This window comes from Mixophyes fleayi, chromosome 1 (genome assembly GCF_038048845.1).
Source record: "Mixophyes fleayi isolate aMixFle1 chromosome 1, aMixFle1.hap1, whole genome shotgun sequence".
NCBI lineage: Eukaryota > Metazoa > Chordata > Amphibia > Anura > Limnodynastidae > Mixophyes > Mixophyes fleayi.
Genome location: NC_134402.1, coordinates 294193469 through 294206212, shown reverse-complemented (window position 1 = coordinate 294206212; position 12744 = coordinate 294193469). Strand labels below are relative to the sequence as shown.

The 12744-nt window shown below is 39.0% G+C and overlaps 1 protein-coding gene across 2 annotated transcripts in view; it reads left to right on the top strand.

Moving 5' to 3' along the window:
- The window catches only part of KIF27 (kinesin family member 27), a 47185-nt gene extending 35301 nt beyond the window's left edge, over positions 1 to 11884 (top strand). For both annotated transcript variants that reach the window (XM_075211050.1, XM_075211051.1), the window contains exons 13-18: positions 1871 to 2047; positions 7037 to 7252; positions 7891 to 8097; positions 8321 to 8519; positions 9925 to 10080; positions 10322 to 11884. In XM_075211050.1, the coding sequence (XP_075067151.1) occupies positions 1871 to 2047; positions 7037 to 7252; positions 7891 to 8097; positions 8321 to 8519; positions 9925 to 10080; positions 10322 to 10764 (1398 nt within the window). In that variant the 3' untranslated portion in view covers positions 10765 to 11884. The remainder of the gene's footprint in view (positions 1 to 1870; positions 2048 to 7036; positions 7253 to 7890; positions 8098 to 8320; positions 8520 to 9924; positions 10081 to 10321) is intronic.
- Positions 11885 to 12744: the final 860 nt, after the last annotated feature.

Here is a 12744-nt window from a genome sequence, read left to right as displayed (position 1 = left end):
TGTCAGATTGATCTCTATTCAACTGTGCATGAGAGTTCTGGGAAAATGGTGTCGACCTTCAAGGAAGTTCAGTTTGATCAGTTCCACTCGAGGAAGTTCCAAATAGAACTGCTAACGAAATGGAAGAAATCTCATGTCAGCCTGTCCAGGCAGTTCATCAAATTGTCCACAAAAACACATTTATTTCTTTTTTTGGTTGCTCAACAAGGACAACCTCTCCAGCGGTCAACCACTCATTACCTTGGGCTAGACAATTGTCAAAAAGTTTACAGAGCTGGGTAGTGAGCCTACAGTACCATCTTTATGATTTGCTGGGTTCCGACGATCTCAGCGAAGTAAAGAATTGGGAAGTAGATTTTCTCAGCAGCAATCCACTACTTCCCGGAGAATGGTCCCGTTATCCAGAGGTTTTTTTTCTAGTGGAAAAGTGGGGTCACCCAGATGTCGACATGATGTCAATTTGATTGAAGCACAAAGTAGACTTTTACTGTGCAAAACAAGGGACCCAAGAGTGTCTCTAGTAGACCTCATGTCAGTTCCGTGGAACTATTGTCTGCTCTATATCTTCCCTCTGGTAGCAATGTTTCTAAGGTTCTAAAGAAGAGAAGAGGTCCAGGCGATCCAGGTTGTTTTGGATTGGGCACGGAGGTCTCGGCACGCGGAAATTTTAGACATTACAAGAAGTCCGTCATGGCGCCTTCTGCTATTATGGGACCTGTTATCCCAAGGTCTATTCCACCATCAGAATTTACATCAACTGGCTTTAACTACACAGTTGTTGAAGCCATGATTTTTAAATCTACAGGTCTATCTGACGGTGTAGTGGAAAACATGCTGAAATCTAGAAAGCCATCTTTCGCTAAAAAATACCATAGAGTTTGGAAGATTTACATCTATTGTTGTGAGAAGAAAAGTCTGTCCTTAAATTTGGTGAGATTGCTGCAGTTTCTACAGGAGGGACTAGAGAATAGCTTGAGATTTAGTTCCTTAAAAGTTCCTTCCTCAATTGTCCCAGAGATACAGACTTTTCTGCAGGGAGCTTTGCATGTCCAACCACCATATGTTCCTCTCATTGCACCATCTAAACCTTGTCCTAAAGGTCTTACAACATCCCCCATTTCAACCTTTAGATCATGTAGAACTACATTTTTGTTACTAGGAAGAATGTATTATTTTCTAGCCATTTCCATTGCAAGAAGAGTCTCTTGCAAATCTGCGTTCATTGTCTTTTATGATAAGAGGGCAGTTTTACATATGAAGCCATCATTCCAACCAAAGGTGGTCAAAAGAGAGGTTAGCCCGCAACCAATCTATCACTAGATGAATTACCTTAGTAATTCGACAGACATACATTGGAGCAGGATAGCCTGTTCCCAAAAACATTAGGGCACATTCCATCAGGTATGTAAATGGCCCAAGGGTGGTGCGGCATGAGGTTTTGACAGAACAGATGTGTCGGGAGGCTACCTGGTGTTTTGTTTATACATTTACTAACTTCTAAAAGTTATTTTTAATCCAGTTTTGGGTGGAAAATTTGGCACTCGGTAATCTCAGACTATTATTCCCTCCTTTGGGGAAGGGGGGGGGGCAGCTTTGGGAACCAGTTTCCACCAATGGATATATGTGAAAGAGATATTTTTGTACTCACGTTAAATCCCTTTCTCAGTCCATTGAGGGACCCTGGACACCCAATTATGGTACGCTGTGGTTTGTTCCTTGTTTGACTTTAGTGGTCTATGTTTCAGAAGACTAGGTTCTCTTGGTTGGTTTTTTTGTGTTGTATTTAGCTTAGACTTCTTAAAATAATAATGTTCCCTCATATACAATCCTTTATATAATCCTATTATATTATGCTATCTCCTTAATTCAGAAGATGGAAGAACAAAAGAAATGGCTGGATGAGGAGGTGGAGAAAGTTTTGATGGAGCGGCAGGCATTGAGCGAGTTAGAAGAAGATTTAAAGAAGAGAGAAGAGAGCATTGCTAAGATGGAAGACATGCTTAAGGAGAAGAGCCAGCTGGAGATTAAAAAACTTAGATCAAGCCAGGTGTGGTACAATAATTGCACACATTGAAACCTATCTTTCATAAGTATATTGCTCCCTGTATGTAGCCAGGGCTGTTTTTAGACAAACTGGCTCCCAAAGTAGAGTATCAAAATGTGTCTCTCATGAAAATAAGAAATTAGGAGTGCACTTTGCACATACAGAGGCATGGGAATGCAAACATATATGCAGCAGTAATCGAGTTGGCATGCGAGATACAAATTACAATGGTTCTTAATAATTTAGTAGTGTTATAACTCAATGCAGTTCTAGACTGACAGTATCAAGTACTGTGCCTGTTGGTACCCTGGTAATGTGTCGCTTCAATAGGCAGGATGAGGCACCCTAGAGATGCTCCACTGGTCTATCCCTGTCGAGACCACAGTTTCATTTTCACAAATAACAGCTACTTCTGTGATATGCTTACCAGCATATTCCACATTATATAGTACATCCCCATACACAATTTTTAATATCCACTCCTTTTATACAGTACATCATAAGGCTCATTTATCATACAGCACTAAGTCCCAGGTGTAAAGTGCATTCTCCATAGCTACAACTTGCAGTACAGCTCCCATGTTCCCTGTATATGTCACGCTATAGTTCTCATGTCTCAATGTACAGTATAGCTCCTATACCTCCACATCTCCCTACACAGACCTCTGCCCATCTCCCTACACAGACCTCTGCCCATCTCCCTACACAGACCTCTGCCCATCTCCCCACACAGACCTCTGCCCATCTCCCCACACAGACCTCTGCCCATCTCCCCACACAGACCTCTGCCCATCTCCCCACACAGACCTCTGCCCATCTCCCCACACAGACCTCTGCCCATCTCCCCACACAGACCTCTGCCCTTCTCCTCTCACACCTCCCTACACTCACCTGCGCAGCCAAGCCCACAGAGGAAGAAAAGAGAGTGAGTAGTCCAGAATACACTGCAATAACTCCTCCACTTCCTGATTGCCTGTGCTGCAGTGTGCATAGGAGGTCACATGACAAGAAAGTAAGCTGATCCCATTCACTCTTATTCTATGCATGTGATATCAGCAGCCTATTTGCCCACCACTGCTCTGTGCAATGATAAAAAAAACAACTTTTTGTTTTTTAAAAGAAAGTGGTAAAACCTTATCTGTACAACATATCCTTTCAAAAAGGGCACTGGGTCCCCCTGCTCAGAATTGTGCAACTTTGGGCACCAAAACCTGTTAGGCAGCAGAAAAAGACCATTAATAATGTAAACCCTACTCCGTGCAAAGAGCCAGGATGGTGCCTCCCAGCTTTCCATCTGCCATGGACATGGCAATAGTAGGTGAGGAAAGTGAGAATGTCATTTTAGCTCCCACTGACTTATTTTTAAAAACATTACCCACTAAAAAAAGATTTATTTTAGTGAAGCAAGTTACCATTGCATTTAAAAATTGCTGGTGGAGAGGAGACTGGAGAATTCATGGCAGCTTTACAGCTGTTAGAGTTTCTGAGTTGGAAAAAGTTTGAGTAGATGAGTGAGATGAGTTATTGTATGCAAACTCTGCCCAGGGCAGCAAAGAGGACCAGTTGTCATGGAACTCTGAAGTGTAACATCGGAGGAACTGTTCCAGTGACTGGTTAACCCTTTCAGTCTGCCCATTTGACTGAGGGTGATATGAGGATGATAAACTGATCTTGATTCCAAGGAGAGTACAGAAGGATTTCCAGAATTGGGCTATGAACTGAGAACCCCGATCGGAGACGATGTCAGTAGGAAGTCCATGGAGCCGGAAAATATGTTGAATGAATAAGACGGCCAAATCCCGAGCAGTAGGCAGTTTGGTTAGTGGAACGAAATGTGACATTTTGCTGAACCGATCCACCACGACCCAAATGGTAGTGTGTCCTGCAGAAGGTGGTAGATCAACTATAAAGTCCATGGACAAGTGCGTCCATGGTTTTGCAGGAATGGCCAAGGAACTAACTGACCTACTGGACGGGTCCTGGAGACTTTGTTTCTGGCACAAACCTCACATGACAAGACGTGACTCTTGACGTCAGCAGACAAAGATGGCCACCATACAGTACGGGAAAGGATTTCTATTGTCTTAAAGACTCCCGGATGTCCGGCAGTTTGACTATCGTGTGCTTCAGCAAGAACTGCCCTCCTCAGATGAACTGGGACAAACAAACATCCTACTGGAGTATTATCGGGGCTAATCTCTGAAACCTCTGTAAAGTACAGCTCAGGTCTTAGGTTAACCCAGCATGAATCATAGACACAGGAACAATAGGTTCTGGGCTAGTGACCGGAGCATGATGTGCCAGGAAACTTCTGGACAGAGCGTCCGCTTGAATATTCTTAGAACCAGGACGATAGGTGATAATAAAGTTGAACCGGGTGAAGAACAGCGACCAACGAGCCTGTCGGGGGTTCAGACGTTTGGCTGACTGTATATATTGCAGATTCTTATGATCCGTTATAACGGAGATCTGGTGTGCAGCGCCTTCCAACCAGTGTCGCCATTCTTCAAAGGCCCATTTAATTGCCAGCAATTCTCGGTTTCCCACGTCATAGTTGGTTTCTGCTGAGGAAAACTGACGGGAAAAAAAGGCACATGGATGTAAGCGGTGGGTCTGGGGATCTTTTTGTGACAAGATGGCCCCAGCACCGACGTCAGAGGCATCTACCTCAAGAATAAACGGTACCTTAGGATCTGGGTGTCTGAGGACCTGAGCAGACACAAAAGCTTTCTTTTAGGGTTTCGAATGCAGTTCTTGCCTGTTGTGACCAAACAGCTGGATCACCTCCTTTACGGGTCAAGGTGACGATGGGAGCCACGATATCCGCAAAACCGCCAATAAACCTCATGTAGTAATTGGCGATTCCCAGGAATCTCTGGACCGCTTTGAGGTTATTCGGTTGTACCCAGTCTAGGATTGCTTGGACCTTGGTTGGGTCCATAGAGAATCCTTCCGAGGAGATAATATAACCAAGAAAGGATACCTTCTGAACCTCAAACTCACATTTTTCGAGTTTAGCATAGAGGTGATGTTTTCTCAACTTTTGTAACACTTGTCTGACATGACCCTGGTGTACCGACAACGAGTCCGAATATATGAGGATGTCGTCCAAGTGAACCACAACAGAATTAATTACAAAATCCTTACAAAAATGATATAAAATTTTTCAAAAAACAAAACAAACTGATTTTAAAACAACATCTTGATAACATTGAGAACAGATGCAAAAATTTCTGAGTATCTTCTACAGAAATAACCAAAGTTCATACCAACATATGTATTGGAGCAGACCATCTGAAATTGAAATATTTATTGAGAGAAAACACAGGGCCCATAAAGCAGGTCTCTAGGGAATCTTTCAGTCACATCACAAGATCTCTTATAAAAACAATGCTTCACAAGATCTCTACCTTATATTATTAAAAATTGGGATCTATGGTTCAAATCACCTATCTCCTGTGAAAACTAAGGGAAAATATGATTTTTCTTGCATAACTCTCAGTCTCTTCCCAGAAAACTTCCTTTAAACTTAACACCGGTTGGTATATAAATACGGTCCACTTTTTAAAACTTATTACCCTTCAATTTCCATTTAATGTTGAAGGTTTAAAAAAAGATAAACATTCATTATTTCACATATGGTGAAAATATCTGATTATTAAATCTGTTTTGCTGAAAATACAAACAGTTTTGCCTAAATTAATTAATACTAATATCTCAATAGACCCAATCTGTTCTTAATAAACATAAGTAATATTACTACATCCAGGTATATTAAGTCAATTACATGTAAACTCTTCTGTGTAGCTAGGTATAATCCCATGGTTTGTAGAGGCTCACAATCTCCAACCATTTCTGAATAGTTTCATATATTTAGTATCCTTCAATAATGGAATATCTATCTGCAAATACCTTGCAAGAAATAACCAGCCATCATAATACTTGGAAAAAATAAACCACTTTTATTAAAGAAGAGACTTTACTTCAGGATGTATTTTGACATATATTATGATTGCCAAGATCTATAGTTATAAGCAAAGCGTAACAACTAATCTTTTAAAGTAAAACAAGAAATAAAACGAATAGTGGGTATATGCTCCTTAAGGTCTGTTATTTCTGTTTAATTACTTTCCTCACCTCTTTGGATGAAATTGGTAAGACTCCCTTCCCATTGCTACTTGATAATCGGTGCCAATACTTGTAATTTTAACGGTGAGAACTTGCAGTGATGATCAGGTAACAGTAGATGTTCCAGGACAAACTCACTCACCCTAGGTAGTGGCATCCTTCTACTGGAGGTATTAAACCCAAGTCCCAAATTGCACTCTGCCACCTATAATGGATTCGCCTATCCGCCAGCAATACTGTTCTTTTATAAATGTATGTCTTTCCACACCGTTTTATATTTCACATGTTATTTTGTTTTTGTTTGACCAGAGCAATTATTTTGAAAGTATCATTGTGCCAAACTTTCAAGAATATACACATATATAGATATAGATAGATAGATGATATTTATAGATATAGATAGATAGTGTTTTGGGGGTAATCAGACCTAAATAGATGTATATCACAGTCTTGCGAACCTACTTGCCACTTCTAGTGAGAACATTTTCCCAAACCTTACAGATCACCAAACTACATATATAGATAGTTACTGTTGCGTTATCACATGATATCATTGACAATATTTTACTAGGTGGTAACGTAACTTTAATGTAACTATTTTGTTTCACATACACTGGCAGCTAAATAACTGACTAATTTCATCTTGTAAATAATACATTGTCAGAACAGTATAGTACTCCAACAACACTGGTTAGTGATAGGTCGAAGCGGCCCAGAAAATTGAACTGTGAAGCAGTCCCTCTTTTCATTTCAGTGCTTATCTTTTGGCTGGACAATGTGGCAGAATCAGACATTTAAAAACTAATGAAAGCACTTGTAGATGTTATATGCAACTGAGAACTAAATAATATGTTACTTTCCCAGGCTTTAAGCAGTGACATGCTGAAGTTGTCAACTCGCCTCAATACCTTAGAAAATGAGCTAACAGACAAAAGTAAGAAACTGCGCAATGGTACTAGCGAGGAGCAGAAGAAAGTGTTTGAGGAGGTCAAAGTACTGCAGAAGGAGCGGGACCATCTCCTACAGAGAAGAGACAGTCTGGATGAAAAACTGAAGAATGGCACAGTGCTGTCGCCAGAGGTACTTACACTTCCCTTTTTGGTTTTTTTTGGCTTAGTATATCTGAAATATACTAAATTCAAAGCTTGATAAATGTTAAATATTAGACCAGATTACAATTCTTTTGGACCAAAAACCCCACTCAAAAATTCTAAAGAATTATTTTGTCCTTGGAAATGAACTCTGGTGTCAAATACTCGCAACATGTCTGTAGCAACAGCCATATCTGAGTTCTTCAACTGCTGATTTTTTGTTTGATGCCCATGTCAAGTATCGGGAATTATTCCAGTGTTACGGTACCCAGTATAATGATTTTAACTTGGCTAAATCAACTTTTAATTGGTGCCACCTTTTAAGAATGCAGTATTCTTCCTTACATCCTCAAAAATGACAGTAGTAGTTGAAATGATCTCCTCAAGCATATGTCTTGTTCACAGACACCATGGTCAAATTTGCCAGAGTGATGGGTTCTTGTGTACGTTCAGAGAAGCTTCTCTCCTTTTGTAGTAATAAATGCTTAGCAAGCCTTATTCACTGCTTAGGAATTCCGAGGAGAAGCTGCTTTGTCAGTCGTTAATGAATAAATGTCTTCTCCTGCACATGTTCTAACAAAGCTGTACTCAAACACTGCTTAGTGTCTCACATACTTGTTTCTACAGGAAGAGCACATCTTGTTCCAGCTGGAGGAAGGGATAGATGCTTTGGAGGCTGCCATTGAGTACAAGAATGAGTGCATTCAGAGCCGACAGGATGCCTTAAAAGACTCCTCTCAGATTCTCACACAGAGTGAAGCCAACGTCATAGAGAAGTTCAGCTCCCTGTCTGCTTCTGAGACCAGATCTATTCTTGTCCGATACTTCAACAAGGTCTAAACTATTCATTACTCGGTACCATCATTTGTAGCTTGTTACAGAAACATGAACAAAATAAACTTGATACAAAAATAAATCTTCAAAGTAAACAAATTAAAATCCATGCACTCTAAAACTGGGTTTGTTCTTAATCAGAAATTGACTTATACTGTTAATGGGAGACAATTGCACATATTGTAAAAGAGCTCCCCAACTGACGACTTCTCCTTCTCTCCAGGTTGTGAGCCTACGAGAGGCCGAACGGACACTGCAGCTACAATCACAAGATCTGGCCATGAGAGTGTCGGAGCAGGAGAACTTGGTCAGAGAGCTGGAGTCAGCATTGGAGCATCTCACACTGCAAAGTGACAGACAGTTGACCCAGCAGAAAAAGGAACACGAACAAAAGATGCAGCTTCTATTACAGCACTTTAAAGGTATGATGGCTACTGGAGCACTGTGAGCACTTGATCATTGTATTGCTCTTTCTGTAGCTAAATTATATTAATATACTGTATCTGAAATGCAGAAAGTGAGACATTGCTGAATGCAATCAAAGGTGAACTAGAACCAATTAGGAGACAGACCTATGCAAGGGAAGATACAATTGTGTCACATTAGCACAGGTGGCCACATTGCCTTACAGTTAATTTTGCCAGACAGCACCAGTTCTGTAAAGGAGTAACTTCCAGTCTGTAACTGCTCCCTCCAAGTGACACACACAAAAACTACATTAACACAGATATACACCAACTTCACTAACACACACACACACACACACACACACACACTGTATTAAGAATAAAATAAAAAAAACATACCCATGTACTTTCCAGCGTACAGCCTCCACTCCTACTGTATCCTACTTTCTCTCCTCCAATTCTCAAAGCAATATTCCTGTCCATTCCGCCCTGCCCCCTTATATGTCCCACAGCAAGGCCTGGTCTTTGGTGTGTTTCAAGCTCCTCGCAGGTTTCTGCACCAAGCTACCCTCTCTTGTAAGTGCTGTTTCAAGTCCTACCCCCTCTTTGTTGGCTAGCTATGGGCTGTGTTAAAGGGGTGCTGATGATGATATAATTTCAAGAGTGGAACTTATCTTTACACACACAGATCAGACACCCAACACATTACACTGTGTCCTCCTGCTGTCTACATTAATAACTTTTCACATTCCCCATTTCTTACACTACTAAACCCAACTCTTTGGACTGTCACGTACTTTCTGCACAAATATTGCTATATACACTTATGGCAGACACACATTACTCTACATCCCACTGCACCTCATCCACAAATCTTTGTAGCCAACTTACACAGTGCTCCCTCTTTATAACGACTGCTTTAGTCACAGGTCAAAACTGCTGTTATAGCAAGGTTGGTATATAATGAGGGTGATGTTTAAAGAGGTAAAGCATTATGGCTGTGATTTAGAACTTAAGCAATGTAATTTACTTGCTTTATAGAGGCATAGGTATCTTTAAAATAGGTACATTTCAGTAATACACATTAAAGAGTAGATAAAACGCTCACAGATTTAAAAAAAAAAAAAAAAAGACTAATCATAAAGGTTGCCAACCGTTTGCATCTTCATCTGTAAACAATCAATTGGCGAAATAAAAAAACCCGTCATAGACGATCTAAGACTAGCTCTGTTAAGAGCTTCCACTATAAATGAGCTCTTATCAGCTGTGCTTTTCTATTTATAAGTGGAAGATTTCCCACTACCTGAACGTAGTGCATGGGAAATACCCTGGCATAATTAAGGTAGTAACCTTGTTGCAAAATAGAATATTCTGGATATATTGGTATGGTCAATCATTTCTTTTTTTTTTTCCATTCTAGATAGAGAGAGTGGAGTCTCTGCAGAAAACATCAAGGCAACTGAAGCAAAAATGGAGGAGCTCACAAAAGAGCTTTACTTCTACAAGACAACCAGTCGAGAACTGAGAAAGAAGCTAAGGGATTTGGTTGGAGAATCAAGTGTGATATTTTCTAAAAGTAAGATTAGAAATACTCCTGATTCATATTAAATCAAAATTTCTAGCAATGAATATATGGGTGACCACTATACATATCATTATACTTATTTAATGTGTTGCAAACCATAAGAACCAAGGAAAAATCAGTTTTTCTTAGCCTAGTATAGTCATAAGAATGAACATGGGTTATTGGTCACAGCGCATGTTCTATGTTCACTGTTTCCCTATTGTCTTTTACCATTTTTTTATTTTTTTTTAAGACAATGGCCTTGGACATACCCCACAAAGCCACGATGAGGCAGGACCAATGACGACCAAAGAACAGAAATGGGCAACAAAGAGTGAAAACAATAAGCCCAACAGAAAATCAAAAGAAGCTTCAAACTCCCGACTTCAGCAGAGCACTTACAAAATTGCTGGAGAACAAATCCCAGAATCACGTAGACAAATCAGAAGGCACTTTTCAAATGGTGATGAACCAGAAGATATTGAAGATCCACATATTTTAAAACCTAATGCGCAATCCGTTTCCCAAACAACAAAAGCAGAGGCGATCAGTGCGCCACTTGTAGTGAATCCAGTGAAATTGTCCCGTAGAGATGTACGACAGATTTCTGTGCTATCGATGCGACGCTCCAGCATTGGCTCCATTCTTGCCGATTCAATTGAAGAAGCACAACATTCAACAGATTTTAAAGTTTAGGTGGCCGAACATGCTATACATATATTAAGAGTAGCACTTGTTACACAGTAAGCGTTTTGTCTTGACATAGAATCTCTCACCAGAGGTCCTTATTATTCACCACTAAACAAATAGCCAGCACTAACCTCTAGACTACTTTATAACTGTATATTTGTGAGTTCCTTTACTATTTTTTTGTGTTAAATCATTTTGAAACATATTGATATTTATTATTGCTGTTTGTTAAACTGTTGTATAGTATGGCACTTTTTTTTTTATTTACCATCCACTCCTGGGAGTCTCTTGCTTGGGTGAAATGAAGGAAAAGTAGGGAGCCTAACTTGAAAGTGAGCATATTGTCTAATAAATGTGGATAAGAATGGGAAAATAGTGACTGATAACATTTTGTTCCTCTTTACCCAGGACTTGTAGCTATAATGGGCCTGATTCATTAAGGAAAGTAAAGCAAAAAAATGAGTAAGTTTTCTCTTGGACAAAACCATGTTACAATGCAAGGGGTGCAAATCAGTTTATTATTTTGCACATAAGATAAATACTGGCTGTTTTTTCATGTAGCACACAAATACTTCGTAGCTTTATTTGTACACTAAAATTTAAAGTTGATCTAGAACATGCCCTACTCCAATATAAATCTGCCATCACATTTTAAATTTACATCCCCTCCAATGCAACATGGTTTTGCTAAGGGTCAAAGTTACTCTTCTTCTTTTTTTTTCTTTTTTTTTTTTTGCTTTACTTTCCTTAATGAATCAGGCACAATGTGTTTACTGGACAAAGCAGGTCAGTGTAAACAATCAGTTCATCCAAATATTCTCTGTCAAGCTTTTCCAAACCTTATGGAAGGTATGTTCACAAAATATTAACAAGTGTAAGCCAATATTAATAGGTTTATTGAAATCTCTTTCATGGATACATATTGTGATGGTTGTCGCACTGATGGTGCACCAATGTGCTGATTTCCTATACAGTTTTGGTGTCGTCTCCCTCGTTGTTTGTCAGTGGCACGGTGTTCATTATGGACACAAGTGTGCACCCTCCCATGAAAAAAAAACCTTCTCACAAAACTAAGGGATCAAAAAAAATGTTTAATTGAAAAATTAAATAAACATTGAGAATTTGATATTTGTCTTTTGTTGACAATAATTAAATGAATTAGGTGACCTGATAGAGATATATATATATATATATATATATATATATATATATATATATATATATATATATATATATATGTATATAAAATAATATTCAAAATCTTACTGAAGAGTCAGAAACTTTTGTCTTCTGAAATTGAGACTTCTTAACCTTATAATAACATAGTATGGGCTTCTTAACAGGAGGTAACCGCATTGGTTGCTCCTACTACAATCCCACTCTCCAGTCAATAAACGGGATTCTTTTTTTAAAAAAAAAAAAATATCTTAAATTATTAACTTATCTCCAGTTAGCCTTATTGTTCCCTTGAAACAGATGGTTTTCTGTGCCTAAAGCACTTCAAAGAAGCATTAACAAAGATAATGCTTCCACTATCACATAGCCAACTTTTAGTTTCCTACATTAGATTAATGTATGTTAAAGAAAAATCCCTTTATTTTTCTGTAAAGTAGGTATTCTTAACAGAAAACAATATTTATATTTGCTTTTAGTAATATGAGCTACATTTACCAGATTTTTTTGTTTGGCTGAGATAGAACAAATAGCCATTGGCATGTATAAAATGTACTAGTAATATTCTATTAGTGAGGTCATCTGCTGAAAACAAGAGCTTAGTGATGTCAAAGATATCTGTGAATCCGGTTGGGTTAATCCGTTCTTGGACATTTCTCTGGAGTCCTGGGCATTTTGTGACACTTTTCTGCTCTGTGAAACCTATGCCATTTGTATGTGCCATGTTTTTACAGCAGGCAGGCATAAATAGGTTAAATAAATGTAAATTAATAGTAATAAAATCCTAAAATGTTTATTTTCTTTGTCAAAAGC